General features: G+C 40.4%; 2 protein-coding genes across 5 annotated transcripts in view; one reads left to right on the top strand and one right to left on the bottom strand.

Annotated features, from left to right (window-relative positions):
* Positions 1-3,208: 3,208 nt before the first annotated feature.
* On the bottom strand, positions 3,209-13,644 carry LOC127428103 (LIM and senescent cell antigen-like-containing domain protein 1). Of its 2 annotated transcripts, none has more exons than XM_051676188.1 (10): positions 13,507-13,644; positions 11,707-11,866; positions 10,233-10,299; positions 10,028-10,148; positions 9,636-9,785; positions 9,399-9,549; positions 7,359-7,451; positions 6,358-6,406; positions 6,182-6,257; positions 3,209-5,935 (listed from the first exon to the last, which is right to left on the bottom strand). In XM_051676188.1, the coding sequence occupies exons 1-10, from the start codon at positions 13,533-13,535 to the stop codon at positions 5,794-5,796; spliced, it is 1,038 nt and encodes a 345-aa protein (XP_051532148.1). In that variant the 5' UTR covers positions 13,536-13,644; the 3' UTR covers positions 3,209-5,793. The 2 variants fall into 2 exon arrangements, with proteins under 2 accessions (XP_051532148.1, XP_051532149.1); XM_051676189.1 differs by having other exon boundaries at positions 3,209-3,940.
* A 4,924-nt stretch (positions 13,645-18,568) lies between these two features.
* LOC127428083 (thrombospondin type-1 domain-containing protein 7B-like) overlaps positions 18,569-24,355 on the top strand; it is an 82,239-nt gene continuing 76,452 nt past the window's right edge. For all 3 annotated transcript variants that reach the window (XR_007895023.1, XM_051676147.1, XM_051676148.1), the window contains exon 1: positions 18,569-18,650. The gene's annotated coding sequence lies outside the window, so the exon portion shown is untranslated. The remainder of the gene's footprint in view (positions 18,651-24,355) is intronic.

Genomic DNA, 24,355 nt, shown 5'->3' with positions numbered 1-24,355 from the left:
AGGGTCATTGTCGTGCTGGAAAGTTCAAGAGCGTCCCATGCGCAGCTTTCGTGCAGAAGAATGCAAATTGTCTGCCAGTATTTCCTGATAACATGCTGCATTCATCTTGCCATCAATTTTCACAAGATTCCCCGTGCCTTTAGAGCTCACACCCGCCCCAAAACATCAGTGAACCACCACCATGCTTCACAGTGGGGATGGTATTCTTTTCACTATAGGCCTTGTTGACCCCTCTCCAAACATAGCGCTTATGTTTGTGACCATAAAGCTCTATTTTGGTCTCGTCACTCCAAATTACAGTGTGCCAGAAGCTGTGAGGCGTGTCAAGGTGTTGTCGGGCATATTGTAACCGGGCTTTTTTGTGGCATTGTCGCAGTAAAGGCTTCTTTCTGGCAACTCGACCATGTAGCTCATTTTTGTTCAAGTATCGTCGTATTGTGCTCCTTGAAACAACCACACCATCTTTTTCCAGAGCAGCCTGTATTTCTCCTGAGGTTACCTGTGGGTTTTTCTTTGTATCCTGAACAATTCTTCTGGCAGTTGTGGCTGAAATCTTTCTTGGTCTACCTGACCTTGGCTTGGTATCAAGAGATCCCCGAATTTTCCACTTCTAAATAAGTGATTGAACAGTACTGACTGGCATTTTCAACTGTCTTTTGACAGTTCTTTTCTGCTCCCCATGGCTCAGTATCTAGCCTGCTCAGTGCATCCACGTGAGAGCTAACAAACTCATTGACTATTTATACACAGACACTAATTGCAATTTAAAAACCCACAGGTGTGGGAAATTAAACTTTAATTGCCATTTAAACCTGTGTGTGTCACCTTGTGTGTCTATAACAAGGCCAAACATTCAAGGGTGTGTAAACTTTTGATCAGGGCCATTTGGGTGATTTCTGTTATCATTATGATTTAAAAAGGAGCCAAACAACTATGTGATAATAAATGGCTTCATATGAACACTATCCTTAAATAAAAAAAAAATTAAAAACATTTTTTTTCCATGATCAGTCATATTTTCAAAATCAATGCCAAAATTTCACAATTTCTGCCAGGGTATGCAAACTTTTGAGCACAACTGTAATTAAAGATCACTTAATTTCAGTATTCAATCTGATGAAATTTTATGAAATTGAAATGTGTAAATCTTGACCACATATAACTTAAATCACAAAATAAAGGAAAATATAAATAAAACTGATGTGGCTGATGTCACCTACAGCGTGTGATGTCATTCCATAACACATCTTCAATTAAAGGACACAATTTCATAACATGAAGTGACATACAAAAAACATGAAGAATCCATGTTATAGTGACTGTAACACTAAAGAATAAAAAACATAGTAATCTGATGATTTTGCACGTACATTTAATCAAACTACACAATGTCTCAAAGACTTTATAGATATTACAGTTTCATGTTCTGTTAATGCATGATCTTCTGTAAAGCTGCTTTGAAACGATGTGTGTTGTGAAAAGCGCTATACAAATAAAAATGACTGACTGTATTTTTGTCAAAGATGTTTGAAGCGCAGCTCTTGGCACACAAGAATAGGAAATTATTTAAAATATTTTACATTTGACTTTTTGGCCCACAGCAGTGTAAATACATTATAAATTGTCTTTATTCATTTTACCAAGCATATTAAAATTTTAATAGGTGCAATTAAACAATATAAAAATCATAACTTGTACTGGGGACTTAAATAGCACCAAATTACATTAATTAGTTTGCTATAGGGTACATCAGTATTCTGACCACATTATATTTGATATTAGACACATTTAATCTTTGTCACATACAGGATACGTACTTGCATTTGTAGAAATGCTATGGATTTACAGTAAACAAGTTACTGAACACAGAACAATTAAGATGTGCAGAACATCTTTACAGAATGGAATTTTAAAATGTTTTAAACTGATTTGTATAAATGTTTATTTAAAAAGTAAAACAAATGAAATCAAATAAAATGACATTAAAACCTGGCATTATGGACCTGAGATCTTACAGTAAAAGGACACAAAATGAGTTATTGAGCAGAATGTCCACAGCATGCTATTTTGAAAACAATGGTGACAGCAGCATTTAACAAATAAGAAGACATTAAATGATGCTTGAAGCACAAATTATTTGTCCTTTAAAGCTGAATTGTGCAACTTTTTTGATGTTAATACTTACTCCCATCCCAATTTACTATGCAGAGACAACAGCAAGTAAAAAACTGTAAACACTGTGTCTCTGTGGGGCTATGAAAATCCCTCTGTTGGTGTTGAGCGACCCGTCCAGCCTGACATAACACTGACTCAACCAATAGCATGAGTTGGGGGCGGGACTTTGTTTGAACAGCAGCAGATGGGGCGCATATTCGCAAGGCTGTTTGCAATGGCACAGAAATAACACACATCAGCTTCAAAACGCTCAGCTGAACCAAGCGATTCACTACTACATATCAGACTTTCCAATGAGTCATATAAAAGGAAGAGAAAGGCTTAGAGAGCTTCATATATGAAGCATCAGAATGAATCAGTTCACTAGAATGAACCTGTTTGAATTTGCTTACAGCACCTTTAAGAACTGACAGACAAAAGACCCAATGAAGACGGCTGAAAACAGCATGAGGTGATTATATATACTATATATATATATATATATATATATATACACATATTTATATTTTCTGCTGAAATGCATCTATCAGTGTGTACGGAAGGTGATACTTTTTTGTTGTTCAAAATGAATGCAGTAATGAATTTAAAGGTCTGACGGTAATCTTAATGTTTTCAAAGGGCAGTTACTTCAAATAAGTGAACAAATAGAAATACCACAGTACATAGCTAAATATATAATAAAACATACAAAATATAATATGTATTGAGCGGAAATGTAGTGAAGTGACAACTTAAATTACACTGATGACAATCCATTTAAAGTCATGTTGTTGGTCTGCAAAACACTTCAAAAAAACGACTAAATCAGCTCTTCCAAGGACCGAAGGTCCTCAGATCATGCTTAAATTTAGTCATTCGTTACATGTATCATACGGCATTTATGTAACAAAACCCAAGGCACATTTATCTTTGGAGACTGAAAAAGGTATAACTCCAGAAAAAACAAAACGGGTACTAAAAACTCTTAAAAGTACATGAAAAAAATGTGAAGGATGTCATGTCGTGAGACAGTCAACACTGTTTCATATACCTCTGCAGAAGTAAAAGTGGTGTAATTTATTGCATATTTCTACACAGGCTTTAATAAAGCACAATCATTTAGTCCGAGAGGGAGATTACACAGCCCAAGCACTTTGTTTTAAAGTTGTCGCAGCATTCCTTCAGGCTCATTACATCATGCATTAACTTTAATCCCCTCTCGGCTTGAGCATACATTAAATATCAAATAGCACTCCGATCAATACATCAAAGTTGAGGCCTAGGGCCAGACACAGGAGAGGGTTTCTGAAATGTAATGCAACGGATGTCAAATGACGTGCTGAATGATCACAAGCTCTCTGAATGGTGTGTATAAAACTAACATTAATCTTAATAAACATGCAAGTGCATATATAGATAGAATTAGACCATATAAAAGTATTAATTCGGTTTTGTTTTTTTAAGACACAGGAACCCCGGTGGATGGGACCAAAGAAAATCTGTGGGCTACTTTTGTCACACTGCAGTCCTCATTTTGAACAGTTCACAGGGCATTTAACATAAAACAACAAAGATGAAGCATGTAAGACATAAGTGGCACTAAGTCCAGATTTTGTTTGGTCTTTTAAGCACCATCAGTGTTACACTTGAACACGCCGTGGGTGAGGAGCTCTACTTGCGGCCCAAAGTCTCCGCCAGCTTCTTGAGTCTCTTCTTCAGCTCCAGAGGAAACTTCTCGTAACATTTCTTGCACACTGGCTTCATGTCGAACTCCACGAACTTGTTCCTACAAATGCCAACCAATAATTTTGCTTTAGGAGCTTGAATAAGAGAAGCCTAATGTGTTAAAGGGATAGTTCACTAATACATGACAATACATAATTCTCTCATCAGATATTCACCCTTATGCCGTCTCAAACTCGTATGACTTTCTTTCTTTTGCGGAACAAAATTGAAGATATTTTGATGGATTTATGAGGTGTTTCTGTCCATACAATGCAAGTCAACGGGGTCCAACAATTCCAAGCTCTGTCTCCTGAAGCGATACGATCAGTTTTGGGGTGGAACAGACTAAAACGTAACTTTTTCACTGTAAGTCATGATTTGAAGCTCAATTACACTTCCTCATGCTTGACGCATGTGCAGAGGGCTGTACACACTTCAGAAGACATGGATTAAACAACTGGAGACTTATGGATGACCTTTTATGATGCATTTATGTCCTTTTGGAGCTTGTAAGTGTTAGACCCCAGTGACTTGCATTGTATGGACACTACACATCATCTCTCCATCAAAATATCTTTGTTTGTGTTCTGCAGAATAATAAAGTCATAAGAGTTTGAGTGAGTAAATCAAGTGAGAATGATCATTTTTGGGAGAACTATTCCTTTAGGACTTATGTTGTTTGTATATACTCATACATATATTTCTGAGAGTGGTGTAATGCAGTGTTTCCCAACCTGTTTTGCTGCAAGTACCCCCACAGCACCATCAGTAAGGCTCAAGTAACATGCTGATTGTTTGCCTCCACAATGCCTTGTAATATTTACACTGATGTGTAGAACAAACACTAAAATGGTACTGTCTCTTTAAGAAAACCGGCAATTCCGTTTGATCAGTGGAAGTTCTGCAATTTGTTTTGGTTGAACGAATATTAACGAGTTGCACAGCTTGTTTTTTTTTTACAATTAAAATGTTTCTTACCATGTCTGATCAACAACTGATTGTAAAGACAGAAAGGATATTAAAAGAGACATTATCATCTTTGAACACATTAGACGGACGAGTCAAACCAAACTGCTTCACTTTGGGTTTTTTTAAAAGATCGATCTTGGGACTTTATGAATGGATATCGTGATCGTTCAAAAAGATGATTGCGATTTAATAAGAAAATCTATATTTTGGGGCCTGGGTAGCTCAGCGAGTATTGATGCCGACTACCACCCCTGGAGTCGCGGGTTCGGGTGACTCCAGCCGGGTCTCCTAAGCAACCAAATTGGCCCGGTTGCTAGAGAGTGTAGTCACATGGGGTCGCTATAATGTGGTTCTCGCTCTCTGTGGGGCACGTAGTGAATTGTGCGTGGATGCCGCAGAGAATAGCGTGAAGCCTCCACATGCTGTGAGTCTCCGTGGTAACGCGCTCAACAAGCCACCTGATAAGATGCGCGGATTGACGGTCTCAGACGCGGAGGCAACTGAGATTCATCCTCCGCCACCCGGATTGAGGCAAGTCACTACACCACCACGAGGACTTAGAGCGCATTGGGAATTGGGGAGAAAATAAAAAATACATCTATATTTTTACCCAGCCCTAATCCCCGTTTTCATTTTACATCATACGTTTTGTTTTACAAGTACAACATAGCAAAGTCCAATTATTTTGTGGTTGGGAATCACCGGTGCAATGGACTGACTCTGAGTTTCAAAATCATGGAGAGAAAAAAAACAGACATCAAGAATTTGACGATCATGACCACCATGCGGAACCAACAAACAAAAGGCAAAATGACAATCTAACCTGGTTGAAGCGGATATAAAGAAACAGAGAAACGAAATGAGACAAACGGAAGGCACTAACCAATGACAATGAACGAGTGAAGCAGATGAAAATGAAGAGGAAAAGAGAGAAAGAGAGACAGGTTACAGACAGACGGCGATGGCTTTCTTTCGGCGATCGCTAGAGTCACGTTCACGTTTCGCCAAGCGCCGTTTCAAGTCTTCCGGCAGCCGCTCGTAACAGTGTTTACACACCGGCTTCAGGTCCACCTCCACAAATCTGTCCCTGCAGGGCCACCATCAGGGACAATGAGGAAGGAGAGACAAGTGAAAATGAGGGTAAAAGGGAGAGAGGAAGAGAAATGGAATATGGTGCCAAATTAAGAGTGGGGACAGAAATAGAGAACACAAGAGTTAGGAGGATGGTCCAAAGAAAAACATCAGAAGAAAACACGGCAGTCGACTCACTGACACATGTACACACAGAATAAAAAGATTGTGTATGTGTGTGTGAGTGAGTGAAATCACTTACTTGAGGGTGAGTTTGGTGTTACACGTTGAACAGGAGAAACAATTCACACACCAAGCCTTATTCAGAGCCGACACCACTGCAACACACACAAAACTCAGAACAACCGTACCTTTATACAACACCACTGCACATCAAACTGATATTACTGTTGTTGAAGTAAACAGCACAAACATTACCATCTCCTTCGATCACACGATTGCAGTGGTAACAAACATCACCGAAGAGCTGCCAAACAGACAAAACACTCAAAATTCAAGCTTCATTACTGACGATGCTAATAACTGAATTTTGAAGAAAAGGGGCTTTGAGAGAGGAAATCGGCTAGAAACATACGTCACGCAAGTATGTAGAGGCAAATGTGCACGGTACAGCTGTACAAACAGTACTTAAAGGAATAGTTCATCCAAAAATGACCCAAAAAGTCAGTGGGGTCCAACACTTTCAAGCTCCAAAATGTACATACAGGCAGCATAAAAGTAATCCATACGACTCCAGTGGTTTAATCCATGTCTTAAGAAGACATATGATAGGTGTGGGTGAGAAACAGGTCAATATTTAAGTCCTTTTTTTTTTTACTGTAAATCGTGGCTAGAATGTGAAAGTGAAAGTGAAGATTTACAGTAAAAAAGGACTTGAATTTTGATCTGTTTCTCACCCACACCTATCATATGTCTTCTGAAAGCATGGATTAAACCACTGGAGTGGTAAGGATTACTTCTATGCTGCCTTTATATGCTTTTTTTGAGCTTTACATTTCTGGTCACCATTCACTTGCACTGTATGGACCTACAGAGCTGAAATATTCTTCTAAAAATCTTCATTTGTGTTCTGCAGAAGAAAGAAAGTCACACACATCTGGGATGAATTAACATTTTTGGGTGAACTGTCCCTTTAACCTAATGTGTTCTTATTCAGGTTGCTAGCTTTAAAAATGTCAATAGGTTAACTAAGTTGTTCATCAAGATTCTGTTCAAACTGTTTTGCTTTGAAGAGAACGACTAGTTTATGCTAATGCCCCTTCCAGCAACATTAAGACTGCAACACGTAGACGTCTTGCATTGTGTTGCATTATGAATTGCAATCGAGCACATGAAATCGAGTTTATGTCGCTATAAAGGTGTGTGTTCACATACATGTGGAGAGAACGTTTTTCACTCTTTAGCTCTGGTTGTGTTACCTGATTGTAGTGAGTCTCGCAGTAAGCCAGACCTTTCCTCTCATAATGACGGTGTCCCAGGAAGGGCTTCTCACATTTAGCACAGACAAAATGCTGCAAACACACACACAGTAACAGCATTTACTTATAAAGATCAAATATACACAGAAGAGCAGAAAGATGCGAGATGGGATAAATATTGAAGACGGCCAAAAAAAAGTGTGTGTGGGGGGGGGGGGGGGGGGGCAGACAGTGAGCAAAGGTCACGTTAATTAAATGTCATCAACCTGCCTTTTCTTAATACACACGTCAAGCACAAAATAAACTGGCCCCATTCACTTCCATTGTGAGTGCCTCACTGTAAACCAGATGTGTGTTATTTTTAAAGAAAAGGGACTGGATAGAGACGAAATGCATGTTTGTGGTAATCACCATTATGCCCCAAATACTGTCGATTGAGCTTAACTTGTTAAAAGTTAATAAATGTTGATCCTTTTCCAGGTTTTAGGACTATCAGCAATTCATTTTAGCAATACACAATGTTTTATCACAGAAACACTACTGATACAAAAATCTGAGAGTATAAGAGGACTGTGTTTTGCACAAGCAATTTCAAATTAGAAAAAGCTTCTGCAACAAATGCTTTCTAATAGAGGTGCACTGATCAGAAAATCTGAAGCCGATAACTGATATTTTAACACTGTGATCGGGCGATAACGATCTGATCACCAATGTTTATTTTTCAAGTGCCTCTTGCCAAACTTTTACAAGTTAAAGGAATAGTTGACCCAAAAATGTAAATTCTCTCATCATTTACTCACCCTCATGCCATCCAAGAAAGTCATACACATCTATCTCAGCAGAACACAAATGAAGATTTTTAGAAGAATATTTCAGCTCTGTAGGTCCATACAATGCAAGTGAATGGTGACCAGAACTTTTATGCTGCCTTTATGTGCTTTATGGAGCTTCAAAGTAATCCATAAGACTCCAGTGGTTTAATCCATGTCTTCAGAAGAGATATGATAGGTGTGGATGAGAAACAGATCAATATTTAAGTAATTTTTTAACTGTAAATCTACACTTTCACTTTCACATTCTGCCATCTACTGGTCGGGTCTGGTACACGGTGCAGATTGATGGTAAAAACTGACTTAATATTGATCTGTTTCTCACCTACACTTATCATATCACTTCTGAAGACATGGATTAAACCACTGGAGTCGTATGGATTACTTCTATGCCTCTTTTTTGTCATTTTTGGACCTTCAGAGTTCTGGTCACCATTCACTTGCATTGTATAGACCTACAGAGCTGAAATATTCTTCTAAAAATCTTCATTTGTGTTCTGCAGAAGAAAGAAAGTCTTACATATCTGAGAGGCATGAGGGTGAGTAAATGATGAGAGAATTTTTAGTTTTGGGTGAACTGTCCCTTTAAATGCTGCAGTGTTATGCCCCACACCGTAAAATTGAAAATTGTGAAATGCTAGCATTTATTTGACAGTAAAACAGTTATGAATAGTTTGGTTGTCGATTGTTGCATCCCAACTGTCTAATAACTAGGACTGTCAAACGATTAATTTTTAATCGAATTAATTACATGACATGCCGATTAATTATTCAAATTAATCACATACATCATTATTTGCCAAGAAAGGCACCCAAGTAATTATAATTCATATTAATAATGCATATGAATTGAAATATTTATCAATATAATACGTAGGGCCTATTATAAACACATAATACGAATTGAAATTCAGTTTGAAATAAATTGCATTATTGTGGCAGAGGAGCGAAGCATTTATTAGACAATACAAAAAGTGGCTTAAGAACTCAATATATTGTTTGTTTTATTCTCATAACATTGAACTAGCCTACAGTTGACAGCAATCTGTTTTGCATTGAGTTTGTCAATGTGTTCAGTTCTCACAGTGTGTGTAATTGTCACTCTATGTACATGTGCGTGCCTCAGGCGGACGCGTTTGGAGCATCTCACTGGTATTCATTCTATGGCTGTGCTGCCTGTGAGGTGTGTTTCTTATGCAAACTCACACACCTCAACGTGCCACTGTTTGCCCATGGCATTAACCACACGGCCTTCGATAGGACGCCTACACGCGCCACAGATCGGCACACCCATCTTATCATGGCAGGGGAGGCAGTACAGTTCACCTTTCAGCTCTCGAGCATCAGCAGTCAGCTCCTTCCTGTAAAACACACACACACAATCTCAAGTTCACTTTCAGTACATGGACACGGCAGCAGATGGTGGGATGAACTGGTGCGTACTCACCCGCAGTTACTGCAGTTGAAGTGGTCGGGATGGTAGGGGTCATTTTTGAAAATGAGCGGCTGTTCCTCGATGATGGCGTGACACTTCTGACAGATGTACTTCCCGAGGCCGCGAGCCTTCTCGCGGTTATGACACGGGCGGCAGAGGTGACTGGAAACATCAGCCAAAGCTCAGAAGATGCGACTCGCTTCATGTTCATTGAAAAGTTTGATTCAGTGAGAGTTTTCTTTTTGCACGGTAACAGTGTTCCTGTAGCTCAACTGGTACAGCGTTTATAAACGCTCATGAAATAAATCAGTTCCTGAACATTGCCAAAACAATCTAGACTGATCCTAGATTTCCTGTCTGACAGTCACATGACTACGGTCACCCCTGATTGGCTGTGAACTCACCGGCCAGCGTTCTTGACGAATCCTACATCGGCGAGCACGGCCTGACAGATATCACAGCAGAAACAGTCGGGATGCCAGCTGTTATTCATGGCCTTTATCACACGGCCAATTATGAACTCTCCTGTGGGAAAAAAGAGAGACACAATTAACAATGTGCACAGTCACTTACATCACCTGTTTGTGTGTTTATGAGTGTCTCTCTCACCGCACTGGTGACAGCAGGGGGCGAACAACATCTGGAAATCATGCTCGCAGTATTTCCTCCCCTCAAACTACAGACAGAACAGAGAAAAATGTATCATTTAAACTGTAAAAAGTGCCATCCTTCAGGTCTAATGCTCAGTAAGAGATAATGTACAGTCAGCCGGTTGTTATCGTAAAATGAACAGACAGGGTGATCAGGTCTCCGGTGCAAAACAGAGGACTCTGGTACCAGCCTGAAGGGTTGTTGTTTTTTTGATAACCAAATAAATAAATACATGATCATAAAATATTGATTTGTGCAATTATGTGGAAAGAGATAAAATCGCGGAACAGCTGATATACACCTCCAGTTTGTGTCTGAGTTCTGTTGGTGTTTATTTTGTAAATTAATAAACGTCTGACTGCTCGTTATGCATCTTATTACAAGACTACTTGCCAAATAAATGCACGAGACGTTGATGTGTAGAAATTATTTTATTATCTTGTAGAGATCTCACAGTGATCTGAGGAGCAGAAATATCACAAAACTCAGATAAGCGGTCTGATACGTGGATGTGCGGTTGTTACTGAGAAATATCAGACCACTAGATGGCGCCACTGACCAATCAGAATCAAGTATTTCAGAGAGCCGCGTAATGGCGGACGGAACCGCTCCTCCCCTTCTCGGCGGCCGGCAGCGACCCCTCCGTCCTCAGGCAGACGGCCACGGCTGCTCGCTCTCTCTCAAACTTGCGTCTCTTGCTCTCCCGCTTATCAGCTGATTCAGCGCCAGCCGTGTACCCTCACGGCCCGGCCACGCCCTCATCCTCATCACTACTACTTTAAACATTTCTCTAATTCTTGTAAAATTATTATGCTATTCTCATCACCTATTAACTGAGATTTTATAGAATATTTCGAAAAATTATTGACAACATTGGCGTTTGCCGCAACTTCAATCGCGATAAAACTGTGATATAGTAATGCATCTCAAATGATTGAATCATGACATGTGTATCGCAACATGTATGGTGAAGTGGATGGAGATACAATTAAAATGAATTGAAATGAAAATAAATATAAATTACCGTGTCATTTAGTAAAGAGAACCAAACTGAATCAAGTAAACCCAATAGAATTTAACATATCAAAATAACTCAAAAGCAATTTTAGTTATATGTTTGCTAGGACAGGACATGTTAGCATGCTAAATGCATGCTGGTGGGAAGCACTGACAAGTGCAACTTGGTCACTATGCACACCAATACACAATGGAGAAAGCAATATGTAGAAAACTCAATGTACTGGTCCTTAACCTAAGCTCAAACTCCACTGTGGCAACCCTCAAAACATGATCAACATTCCCTTGGTTACTTGAATTTTTTGAGTAATATGAACATGGGAGGATTGAGTAAAACTGACGCTGGTTAAAGTACATTTTTTTTGAGTGTGCAGCCTTTCAGTAATCTTCAAGAAGAAATACTGCATGCGAATACCTCGTAAAAGAGTCCTTCTGGAAACTGCTGGAAACACTGGGCGCAGACGAAGCACTGCTCATGATACAGCTCGCCATTGCTATTGACGATCTTCTCTGCCGGGGCAAAACCGCTTTTACACCGTTCACACGAGGCGTTTGCCAGGGCATTGGCCATGTTGCTGTTAGAAACAGATCAGTTACATGGTAAACAGAAGATTTGTGATCTCGTTTGTTCAAGACTAAATCTATAGGCATTTCTTACAGTCGCCTTTAATTAAAAACAAAGTCAGCACTGACGGCACTGAAGCATCTAAACACACAAGACTCCACTCTGTTTGATTTTGTGTCGTTTTCTCTACTCAAAAATCCCATGTAGGCCTGTCCAGCACCGTGCAAGACATTCAGTTACTCCGTTAAGGAGGGACTGGGCAAGACCATCTGACTGTGCAACACATGTTTACATCACGCAAACAGAAGCCTGCCGTGGCCTGTTGTTACGGGTTACCAGACGTGATCACTCAGACATTTCTCCTCAATGACATCACAGACAATGTGGTCATTACGGGAGGGGTCATCTATAGCGCTTCCTGTTAACTCCCTTTACGGCTGCCATGCAAAGCAGAAAAATTAGTTAGCAATTCAAAGGCCGTGTTCCTTATATAGTGAACTGAAGATGAACAGAGAAGATCTGCTATTCTGTTTGTGTACATCTAAAAATAAATCGTGTGTGTGTTAAAGAGATGGAAGATGTTCAAGGAGTGCTACTGTATGTCAAGTCTATTTGCATGCAAGAATTTACAGAACACTGAAGATCTGACACTGCTGTGTGAGGAAATGTGTGAGAGTCTGTGTGTGTTTGTGTGTGAGTGTGTGTATGCGAGTGTGCGTGCGTGCATGTGTGTATGCGAGCGAGTGTGTGTGTGTGTGTGCGAGTGTGTGTATGTATGCGAGTGAGTGTGTGTGTATGCGAGTGAGTGTGTGTATGCGAGTGAGTGTGTGTATGCGAGTGAGTGTGTGTATGCGAGTGAGTGTGTGTGTGTGTGTGTGTGTGTGTGCGAGTGAGTGTGTGTGTGTGTATGCGAGTGAGTGTGTGTGTGTGTGTATGCGAGTGAGTGTGTGTGTGTGTGTGTGTGTGTGTGCGAGTGAGTGAGTGAGTGAGTGAGTGAGTGAGTGTGTGTGTGTGTGTGTGTGTGTGAGTGAGTGAGTGAGTGAGTGTGTGTGTGTGTGTGTGTGTGTGTGTGTGTGTGTATGCGAGTGAGTGTGTGTGTGTGTGTGAGTGAGTGTGTGTGTGTGTGTGTGTATGCGAGTGAGTGTGTGTGTGTGTGTATGCGAGTGAGTGTGTGTGTGTGTGTATGCGAGTGAGTGTGTGTGTGTGCGAGTGAGTGAGTGAGTGTGTGTGTGTGTGCGCGCGCGAGTGAGTGTGTGTGTGCGCGCGCGAGTGAGTGAGTGTGTGTGTGCGCGCGCGAGTGAGTGAGTGTGTGTGTGCGCGCGCGAGTGAGTGAGTGTGTGTGTGTGCGCGCGCGAGTGAGTGAGTGAGTGAGTGAGTGTTTGTCAGGAAAACTCCACTAGGGATGCTAATTAGCTTAGCATCCACCCCATCCAATCTCAATCCACAAACTCTCAATAATATACATTGATTTAACAGCTACAGTACACACACAGAGAGAGAGAGAGAGACCGTGATGAAGAAAAAGAAGGGAAAAAAGAAAAAGAGAAGGTAAGATAACAAAACTCAAGAGATTTGCTACATCTCTGGCTGGAGAAGAAAACGATCCGCAACAATTTACAACAAAAACACACACAATCTAAAGTATTTTACCTGCCCGTCATGTCTGACACACCCAGCATCCCCTTCAACACGGCTTATCCTGAGAGTCAGTCAGGTTTTATTCGAGCACATATGACGCCCCTTGGATCTGTCGCTTTTCCACTTTCCTTGGAGTCAAAGATGTTTTCATGAACGACAAAACGTCCACTCTGATTGTGTTTCCGGGTATGGTCACGTGCTGCTCGGCTCGCCTTCTGATTGGTTGCATCAGATCCGATACGGCTTCGCTGCCTTCAGTGTCTCCCATTCATTTTAATAGAAGTAGCGCGTCTCTGCTAAATGATCTGTGGCATAGCACATGATATGAAATGTCAAGCCATTTTTATTTACGTCACATCTTTTCATATCAGTTTTTCAGATCAATACTGTTGTGTCTGCAATGTCTTAAATGTTGTAAAGTTTAATTGAAAAACTAAATATAAATAAATAGTTTTGTATTTAGGATCCCAAAGGAGACTGTGACAGGAACAAAAACTCCATAAGATGTTGGTTAATGGAGAAAAATAACCAGGGGCAAGTTCCCCTCTGGCTAAACAACATTAATATAATTTAACTGTGCGTCAGGCATATGATGCACGGTTTAATATTTGTCGGCCTCTTGTGGTTGATATGCGCAATAACTGAACAGAGTGGACAGGCTAGATTCTAGAACATTGAAACGAGTTTACACCCTTCCTCTGACGTCAGCACAGTTTAGCTCACTTCTATCAAACAGAGACTTATAAGGCATGATGCAGCACAGCTATAAAATCCACTCTATAAAAGTAAAAAACATCAGCCTATGGGCCAGTTAAGTACATTAGCCTCACTTGAAAATGAACACATTTCTATTTCGTCACCTCAAGGAGAGTAAGTTAGTTTTGAAAGGGAGATGATGAAATGTTACAGCGCATATCCACCACACGAGGCCGCTGTTGCATCAATCAAATGTGAAATTAAGAGACTCGATGTAATCAAACCTGTTCATTGAAAAAGCCAATTAAGTATTTTACATATCACTATCCTGTCATTTACCACCTAGATGTGCTTAACTTGATTGATTGATTGATTGATTTAACGATTATTTACTTATTTAAAATGAAACGTCTAATTTGTGTGATGAAGGCAAATATCTCAACTGGCCTGACTTAGCCAACAGAAAAAATTCCCTATAGTTGAGCCCTGTAGATAGACAGATATTAAGCATGACATTATAGAAACATAAATGGTCAGCACTTCAGGAATGCTCTCCAAAACTCTTAATGGTTCTTAAGAGACTGAGAGCAGTGCTGTGTGTGTTCTCTTCCCCATCCTCTCCTCCTGTTGCCATGTCAACAGCACAGCTCACAGACATGAGGCAAGCACCATGAAAACATTTGTGAGTACAGTATGTACAGTGTGTGTGTGTGTGTGTGTGTGTGTGTGTGTGAGAGAGAGAGAGAGAGAGAGAGAGAGAGAGAGAGAGTATTATTAGAACTGCCGATGACAGACAAACTATTAATGGAGTGTTTAGGATCTCTTTCTATGAACGTTTCAGGTCAGGTCATTCACGGTACACTGACCACCTGTTTTACTCGAACCCTCACAGTCTATTATGAGTTACACATTATACATACCGTGTCTTCTCACATCTTCAAAGTTGTACGGGTAATGTGGGTGGTTAAAAGTATGTGAATCCCTCTCAAACACCCACAGTCCTCCGCAAAGAAACATTTGACTCCTCTAGTTCAGAAGGACTACTTGAGTAATACATGACATAACTAATATTAGCATTATATTCAAGCTATATAGTCAGAGGGGAACTGGCTCCCCCAGCTGAGTCTGGTTTCTCCCAAGGTTTTTTACCTCTGCTAGCAAAACATCTTATGGAGTTTTTGCCCCTTGACACTGTCGCTTTGGCTTGCTCACTGGGGGCTTAAAGACAAAAACATTAATGCATAGTTTTCAATGAAGGTTACTGAAGAAAATGTGAGTGGTGCTTGAATGTGCAAAACTCAGTGGCACAATGCTAGGGTGTTATATGTGGTTGTCAGGGCATTGCTATGCAGTTGCTAGAGTGTTCAGGGCTGTGTTCCCCCTATAATGACGTAACTTGCTGCTTTACCACCATAGCACGCATCGTTGGAGAAATTAACTAGCTTAAGGGTACGTTTACACGACAACGATGTACTAAAAACGGAAAAGTTTTTCCTTTGCATTTTTGAAAAGTTTCGCGTACAGACGACAACGATGTCAAAACGATCCCCGTTCACACGGATCTGCGAAAATGACTAAAAATGCTGTATTATGCATGCCAGGCCAGTAGTTGGCGATGTCACTTTGTAAAGAAACACTACGCGCATGCGCACATAAGCATTCTTCCACAGAGTGGTGAATACAAACAATGAAGATGGCGATCGCCGGTCGTAGTAGTGATGCAGCAAATCTACACTTTGCTGGAGAAGCATCAATAAACTCAAAATCTTGAGCAGCACAAACACAGTCCTGTAGTCCATCATTGTAGTTTTGAATGTCTCGCGCGCATGCCTATAGACTGAACACTCTAGATTATTCAATACATTCTGCTCATTCTCACCATCACTTCGTCTCCTGCTTTCTTCTGTATTCCCTCTGCTGACTCTTGGGCTGGTAGAAGAGTAAGTTAACATAAGCTGTTGATGTTGACTGGTTTTGGATATCAGACAGAACTCTGATATATGGATATGTTCTGACGGAGAGAGAGGTCTTGTGTACACTGGATCTAACATGCATTGCCTCATGTTTTCATATTCTAAGCATATCACTGAATACTGTACATGGCATCACATCTCTGTCTACAGGCTATATACTGTACATAAACGGTGGGTGAATGAATTGCAGGGTAAAGATACATCAAATAAAATGAAGTAAATAAATAAATAACATTTAAAATACAAATACATTTTACCCATCTGAATCCATACATTAATTTCAAGATTTTCAAATTGCAGGTTCTGTCTACTGTACAATGTTCACACTCCATACAAAACACTCCAAATGAATAAATTATTGATTATTGTTATTTGCACAGACACCAGTATTCATATTGATAATTATACATCTCAAATTGATGCCTATCAATCCATCATTCTTCATATAACACGTAATACGCGTGCGCATGACTTCATCGTTTTCTCAAATGCACGTTTTTGTACGATACACGGAGACGATAACGGCATCGTTTTCAAAAACATGCACTTTGAAACCCGTTTTCAAAAGTTTGCATTTTCAGGCCCCAAAACGGCATTATCGTGTAAACGAACAGCCAAAACGCATAAAAAGTTTTCCATTTTTAGTTGAAAACGTTGTCGTGTAAACGGCCCCTATCTGTTTCCTGAAACCGTAGTAACTATGTAGCACATCCATCGTTCAAACCACGTTTGAACAGTCATCTTTCTAAAGTCACTCTGTCAAACAGCAACGCTCAGCGAAAAAAGTTTCAGAGGGAGGCAACATCTCTCAAGCCTCCCTTTAGCGCTGACTCGTAAAAATAAACAAATAATATTTCAGTATTTATAAAGCCTGTGTTTTATTTTATTTTGTTTTTTGTTTTTTTGTTTTTGTGGTGTGTATGAATGGAATATCATATGTAATACACGCATTTCAACATGATTTTTCAATAAAATAATGTGCAAAATTTTAACCAAGCACAAGTTGCTTAAATTCAGCAAATACTGATTTTTAAATATCAGTAACAATATAAACATTACTGTTACTTTATCAAAATTATTAATGATTTCCTAGCAAAAAGACATGTGAATCGTGATATGAGTGCGGATGTTTAAGAAATCGTATGTGAGAATTCGTATGTATTGTTACGTAAAGTTTGGTTCAAGCAAACGTACATTCTCTTACGTTTGCATAGACGCTGAAACGTACAATATTGACGTATTGACAGCATCTAAACGTCATCATTTTACGTATTAACACCAATGGAAACGTACAAATGTTTACGGGTACTGTATGAATAGTTAATATTGAATAATTCATAGAATTAATCAGTTAATTACATTTAATTTACAATCAATGAGATTAGTTAAATGCCATCACATTTAACGCAGTTGACATTATAATATGACATTTTAAAGGATTATATCACTTTAACCAAGACTAAACTTTAAAATGTTACAATGAATAAAAAACTCTGTAATCGTTTAATCATTTATTAAGCATTTAATAAAATTTTTGTTTGCCATGGGACACAAAAGGAGTTTTCAGAATATGCCAAAAAACAAAATAAACCACAAAAAACACCATAAAACAATAATAAAATGTATCTATAAATTTGTTAACTATAATCCAAATCTTCGTACAAATATGTACGTTTAAATGTTACAAATATTAACGTACAAATAGCTACCTATAGTAATGAGATCATGCTGCACAAGGTCTTCTTCTTCCAGAAGAGCACAGAAACTTCCACCGGGAGGCAGGAGACATCTAGTACATTGCATACAATATTGATCAGGTTGATGATGTAGAGGCTTTAAAAAAAAAAAATCATGTATAAAAAATGATGCGCACAGCATTATAGAGTTAAGGATGTTTAGATATAAATGTACTGCAAAAATAAGACTCAGTACGAAAAGGTTTTTTATTTTATTTTTTGCAACGCACAAAAATGCAATTAGATCCTCTACAATTTCAGATAAAAATGCAAACCAGAAACATCTGCTACAGTGCATGAGATAATACAGGGGAGTTTGATATGCTTTGAATGGTGATCCATTATTTGAAAATGAGATGGAGGAAGGGGTGGAGGGGGTGTTGAGTGTGGGCAGAGTGATGGAGACAGAGAGAAAGAGAGAGAGAGAGAGAGAGAGAGAGATACAACTAGTGCTGCCAGTGTAAATGTACTACACACAGATAATCCCACCTCCTGTCTCTCTCTCTCTCTCTCTCTCTCTCTCTCTCTTCAGAAAGGGCTTCTCACACTGCCCACTGGGACGGTGTTCTCTATCTGTCTTTCACGCTCATTAATCAGTTATTCTCTCTCTCTTTCTCTCTACTTCTCATTACTTGACACTTTGTCTCGTCCTCTTTTCTGTCATCTTCCCCCTTCACATTTTATCACTTCTGTCCTTGTTGCTCACACCATCTCACACACACTGAAGTACTTAGAGGACACGCTAGGACAGGTAAGAGCATGTGTGTGTGTGTGTGTGTGTGTGTGGAAAGAGGTGTGTGAAAGGTAACAGACCCTGAGCATATTTTGGGGAGTGATGTTTGACATTTTTGATTGAAGATAATCTATAATCCTTTCAATGAAACTGTGTTGTTGTGTGTACTGTTTAAAATCATATGCAAAGATCCCAGATGAAATATATATTGTATTGCTCAGATGTTGCTCTTTCATTGCAAAGGGAACTCAAAGGAGTTTCTTTTCAGTAATGTTTCTTGAAAGTATCAACTTAGATTAAAATTCCTTAATAGAAATAAAGAGATTTACAAATGCATCATGCAGTTAGAGTGCTGAGCTGTAAAATGAGTGTTGAGTTCATATTAAGATCTCTGACTTTTGATTGCAGATTTAGTTATCCTGGCAAATCTGAACAGTTTTAGATGTGGTTGAGATCTTTTCTGACACTCTAGATGAGGTTTTTGTTTTTGTTTTGTTTTTTCTGGGGAGAAAAAATTAAAGAGGAGACTTGATGTGTCATTTTTGTCACTGTTAAAATACTTTCTCATATTAAAATGCAGAGTCAATTATTGTATTAGTAAACTAATTGTTGGTTGATTTTAGTGGTCGACCGATATGGGTTTTTCAATGGCCGATATCTAGAGGGCAGAATGGCTAATGGCCGACATAAATGCTCATAAACATAATACAGTTTAACAACAGCAAATCAGATGTACTCAAAATGTATAAAGTGAAACAAACACAACAAGCACTTTCTGTTTTCAAGTATTTTTTTCTTTTCAAGTTCATGCAAATTTGAGTAAATGTTGAATAATCTTGAAAAGCAAAAAATGTAGAAAACAGAAAGGGTTGACTATCTATTGACAAATACATTGTTAGATTTTGGAGCTGTCCCAAGGGAAGGTAACACTTATTTTTATCAGGCAAGCGAATGCAGTTATCGGGCAATTCTGATAATCTCAAAATGGCCAAACATCAGCTGATTAATCAGCCTGGCCAATATATCGGTCTGTCAATAGTTGATTTCATTCAAAACTCTAACACTGTGAATCTGCGGTGCTATCAAAACGTTGTTCTGTTTGTTTGAGCGTCCCGACCAGCCCGACACACCAACATTGACTCAACCATTTGAGTGAGTTAGGAGCAGGACTGTTCAGAAAACCTGTTTGAAAACAAATGATTTCTGCAGTTTAATTTAGTGATATTAGTGCCGCAGAAGTTACACACTTCACCAATAAGCAAAAGTCTCCATTTGCTCTCAATGCTCTAGGAGAAAACATTGAGATATTGAAGAGATCTCCTTTGTGTTTTATTGTATTACATACTGTGAGAGGATTTCAATCACAAGCTGTCTTAGGCAGTCAGGAAGTTTTTCTCAGGCTCATCAGGCAGTCAACAGACTATCTTAGTGTGCACAAAAGAAGAACAAGATTAAAGAACGAAAAGCAGCTGGCAGAGATGAACAGATGTTTCTTTAGACTTCTCAAGACATTGAGAAACATAACATCTCTTCATGTTGTTTAAGTTTGAAACCAAAGTGAAAAGCATGTATTTCAATAGTGTTAATCTCATCAACAAAATTACTGATGAAAATGTTTGTCAACAAAATTAGAAGAGAAAGAAAATACGTACTGCTAGATATTAACAGTGCACAAACAGCAGAAGAATTATCTATATATATAATTTCATAGACCAAATATGGAGAAAGAATTGATTCATCTTATCCAGTAATCCACACTGTAAAAAAATACTAAACTAGTACACTTAAATGATGAGATAATGAGATGAGAACATAATTGTATTTTGTAAAGTCCAACTGAAATTTAAAACGGTTATTAAAAAGTGATGACTACATTGCTATGAAATGTTCAAATGGATTCAGACTTCTAATGGATGGTGTTCACTCAACGTGATTTTTACTGCTTGCTCAATTAACTCAATTAAAATGAACTAATACAACACAATTCTTTAGCATTTGGCTTCAACTTAATTTTATTGTGTACAATCCGTCTACTTTTACTTTATTCAACTGTGTTGAGATTGTGTGTATAATATTTTGCATCAATGTATTTGTCATGATTCATTGTTGTTTGCCTTGTGTTTCTCCCCTGTCATCTATTCCTCCCGGACTACACATCCCATAATTCCTTGCCCTCATCACTGCCAGCTGTCCTTGATTGTTTTCACTTGTCTTTCATTTACTCATTATCTATTGTGTATATAATGCCCTGTTGTTTGCTTAGTCCTTGTCAGTTGTTATGTGTTTTGACCTCTTGTTTATTGACCCGTTCCCTTTGTAGATGTTTCGCTAGTTTCCTGTGTTTTCCCATCGTGGATGTTTCTTTTGTTCCTGTGTTTATCCCGTTATCCTGTACTTTGTTTATTTTATTAAAGACTGTTTCGCTGCTCTCTGGAGTGCAGAGAACGCCCCTGGGCACTTCGGCAGAGCAAAAGAGTATATTCTAAAAGAGCATATTTTCTTCCTAAAAGAGCGGCAAACACGGAAACGTCTTTTTAAAAATGCCTTTCCATTTGTGTGTTATTCCTGGTTGCGGTCGTTATCTCTCCGCTTCTGACGGCCACGATCGCTGTCTTACATGTTTGGGCACTGCCCACACGGAGACATCGTTCATGGATGGGATTCAGTTTGCCAGGCGCCCGCCCCAGGTTCAGCGGCGTCCACTTCACCTCGGTGAAGGGCGAGAGTGCTGCTACCTTGCGTTCTGGGCAAGGGCGCGATAGAGCCTGTCCCACCAGCCAAGATGAAGAAAGGGTTTTTCAACCCTTACTTCATCGTACCAAAGAAAGGCAGTGGGTTGCGGCCGATCTTGGACCTGCAAGTTCTGAACCGGGCCTTGCACAGACTCCCATTCAAGATGCTGATACAAAAACGCATTTAAGCCACTGGACACATCGCATGGTCGTCACGTCGATCTGTTGCCGCCTCTTCAGCCCTTGGAACGACCTAGCATTTCTACGGGCAGGGGTTCCCCTAGAACAGGTCTCCAGGCACGTCATGGTTACGACAGACACCTCCAAGACGGGCTGAGGCGCCGTATGCAACGAGCCACTCACGAAGCTAAGACCCCCAGAGATGTGCAGTCGGATTGGTGCTTTCCTTCCTGCAGGAGATGCTGGAGTGGTGGCTGTCCCCCTCCACATTGAAGGTGTATATAGCCACTATAGCGGCACACCACGACACAGTGGATGGTAAGTCCTTAGGGAAGCATGACCTGATCATCAGGTTCCTGAGAGGCGCTAGGAGGTTGAATCCCTTATCCCCTCATGGGACCTCTCTGTAGTCCTTCGGGATCTATGGGGATTCCCCTTCGAGCCCCTGGAGTCAGCTGAGCTTAAGGCACTCTCTTTGAAGACTGCCCTCCTGACTGCGCTCACTTCCGTCAAGAGGGTAGGGGACCTGCAGACGTTCTCTGTCAGCGAAACGTGCCTGGAGTTCGGTCCAGGCTACTCTCACATGATCCTGAGACCCCGACCAGGCTATGTGGCCAAGGTTCCCATGACCCCATTTAGGGATCAGGTGGTGAACCTGCAAGCATTGCCCCAGGAGGAGGAAGACCCAGCTTTGGCGTTGCTGTGTCCAGTGCGTGCTCTACATATCTATTTGGATCGCACGCAGAGCTTTAGAAGCTCCGAGCAGCTCTTTGTCTGCTTTGGTGGACAGCAGGAAGGAAGCACTGTCTCCAAACAGAGGATCGCCCACTGAGTTATTGACGCCATCGTGATGGCATATCATGCTCAGGACATGCCGCCCCCCGTGGTGCTACGAGCCCACTCTACTACCCACTTTACTAGGAGTGTAGCAGTCTCCTGGGCCCTGAACAGTGGCGCCTCTTTGGCAGACATCTGCAGAGCAGCGGGCTGGGCGACACCCAACACCTTTGCGAGGTTCTATAATCTCCAGGTTGAGCTGGTTTCATCCTGTGTGTTGTCAGGTCCGAACAGGTAAGTTCCAGGACAGCTGGCCAGGTGTACCACTTGCGTATAGCGCCTTTCCCCTCCCATGAGGTGAAGACGTGCGCCTTTGACTCCCAGTTGTGTTCACAAGTTGTGATCCCTGGATGACTTTCCTCCTTAGCCCTGTGGCAGACGAGTTTGTGGAGAAACTCACTGTACTGGGGTAGGTGCTCCTCATGTGCTGGTTCCCCATAGGTGACCCCATGTGATATATCTTCCACTAAATCATTTCCCTGTCGGTAAACTGCATCTTCCTTGAGCAGAGGCCCCTCTGCCCCGGTCACCATGCTTGTAGAAACTCCTCCCCCCTTGGGTAGGACCTACCATGTGACTTCTCCACATGACATACTTCCAATAAGACTCAGTAAGACCATGTGATGTATTTCCACTCGAAATACCCCCCCCTTCTCTGGGCAGGGTGTGGTCTCCACTGTGTCTTCCACTTGGGAGTGAAAGTACCCCCCCCCCCCGGACACACAGCGGTCTGCCCATCTCGCACCGCCAGTCCACGTAACACAGTTCAGCTAGTTGTGGCATTTTGTATAGGGACCCCTAGTGTCACTACATCAACACAATGTCGAGTGAGTGACAGATAAGGAATGTCCTGGTTACTTTCGTAACCTCCGTTCCCTGATGGAGGGAACGAGACTTTGTGTCCCTCTTGCCACAACGCTGAACTACCCGCTGAAATGGCTGGGACCTTGTCTCGGCTCCTCAGCACAAAACCTGAATGAGTGGTTGCATACCAGCTCCTTTTATACCCGTATGTCCGGGGGAGTGGCATGCAAATTCCACTCGCCAATTTTCATTGGACTTTTTTCAAAAAGCAGAGGTGTTTGGGGCTCCCAAGAGTGACCCCTAGTGTCACTACATCGACACAACGTCTCATTCCCTCCATCAGGGAACGGAGGTTACGAAAGTAACCAGGATGATATTTGGAGTTATCTGAACAGATCAAATTTAATTAAGGTTAATTAAATTAATTTATGTTTTTGCTACACAAAGCATCTGAGTGAAGCCTACATTTTAATTTCATATTAAAGGGATAGTTCACCCAAAAAAGAAAATGTTCTCATCATTTACTCACCCTTATGACATCCCAGATGTGTATGACTTTCTTCAGCAGAACACATTTGAAGAAAATTTGAGAAAAATATCTCCACTCAATAGGTCCTTAAAATGCAAGTGGATGGTGATCAGAACTTTTGAAGGTCCAGAAATCACAGACAGTCAGCATAAACTTCATCCATACAAGTCCAGTGGTAAAATGAATGTCTTCTAAAGCAATGCGATCGCTTTTGATGTAAAAAAGATGGTCAACAGCAGTATGCATGTGTGTGATGTAATCAACTGAGGCACGGGCGACACCCTGAAGAGCAGCGCTGTTTACAAGTGAGTAGGAGGAACGCTGTACAGAAGCTTTGTTGGTTTTGGACTAGAGCTGTATTTGTATCTGTTTCTTTCCTCACATTGGTGCATTTGTGTGCTAAGACTGGATGTCTAAACCAAGAGAAAAACATTAAGTCTGTAACATGCCAACACAAATACATCACAGACACGAGAGACCACATGAACTCAATGCTCTGGGTATACTGCTGCTGAAGGGAAGCGATGGTTTATAGTTAAAAAGTACATAAATATTGATATTTTTTCACACCAAAAGCGAATGTGTCACATTAGAAGACATTAATTTAACCGCTTGAGTCATAGGAATGACGTTTATGCTGA

The sequence above is a fragment of the Myxocyprinus asiaticus genome, chromosome 37 (genome assembly GCF_019703515.2).
Source record: "Myxocyprinus asiaticus isolate MX2 ecotype Aquarium Trade chromosome 37, UBuf_Myxa_2, whole genome shotgun sequence".
NCBI classification, from domain to species: domain Eukaryota; kingdom Metazoa; phylum Chordata; class Actinopteri; order Cypriniformes; family Catostomidae; genus Myxocyprinus; species Myxocyprinus asiaticus.
This window is presented reverse-complemented; position numbering and strand designations above follow the sequence as displayed.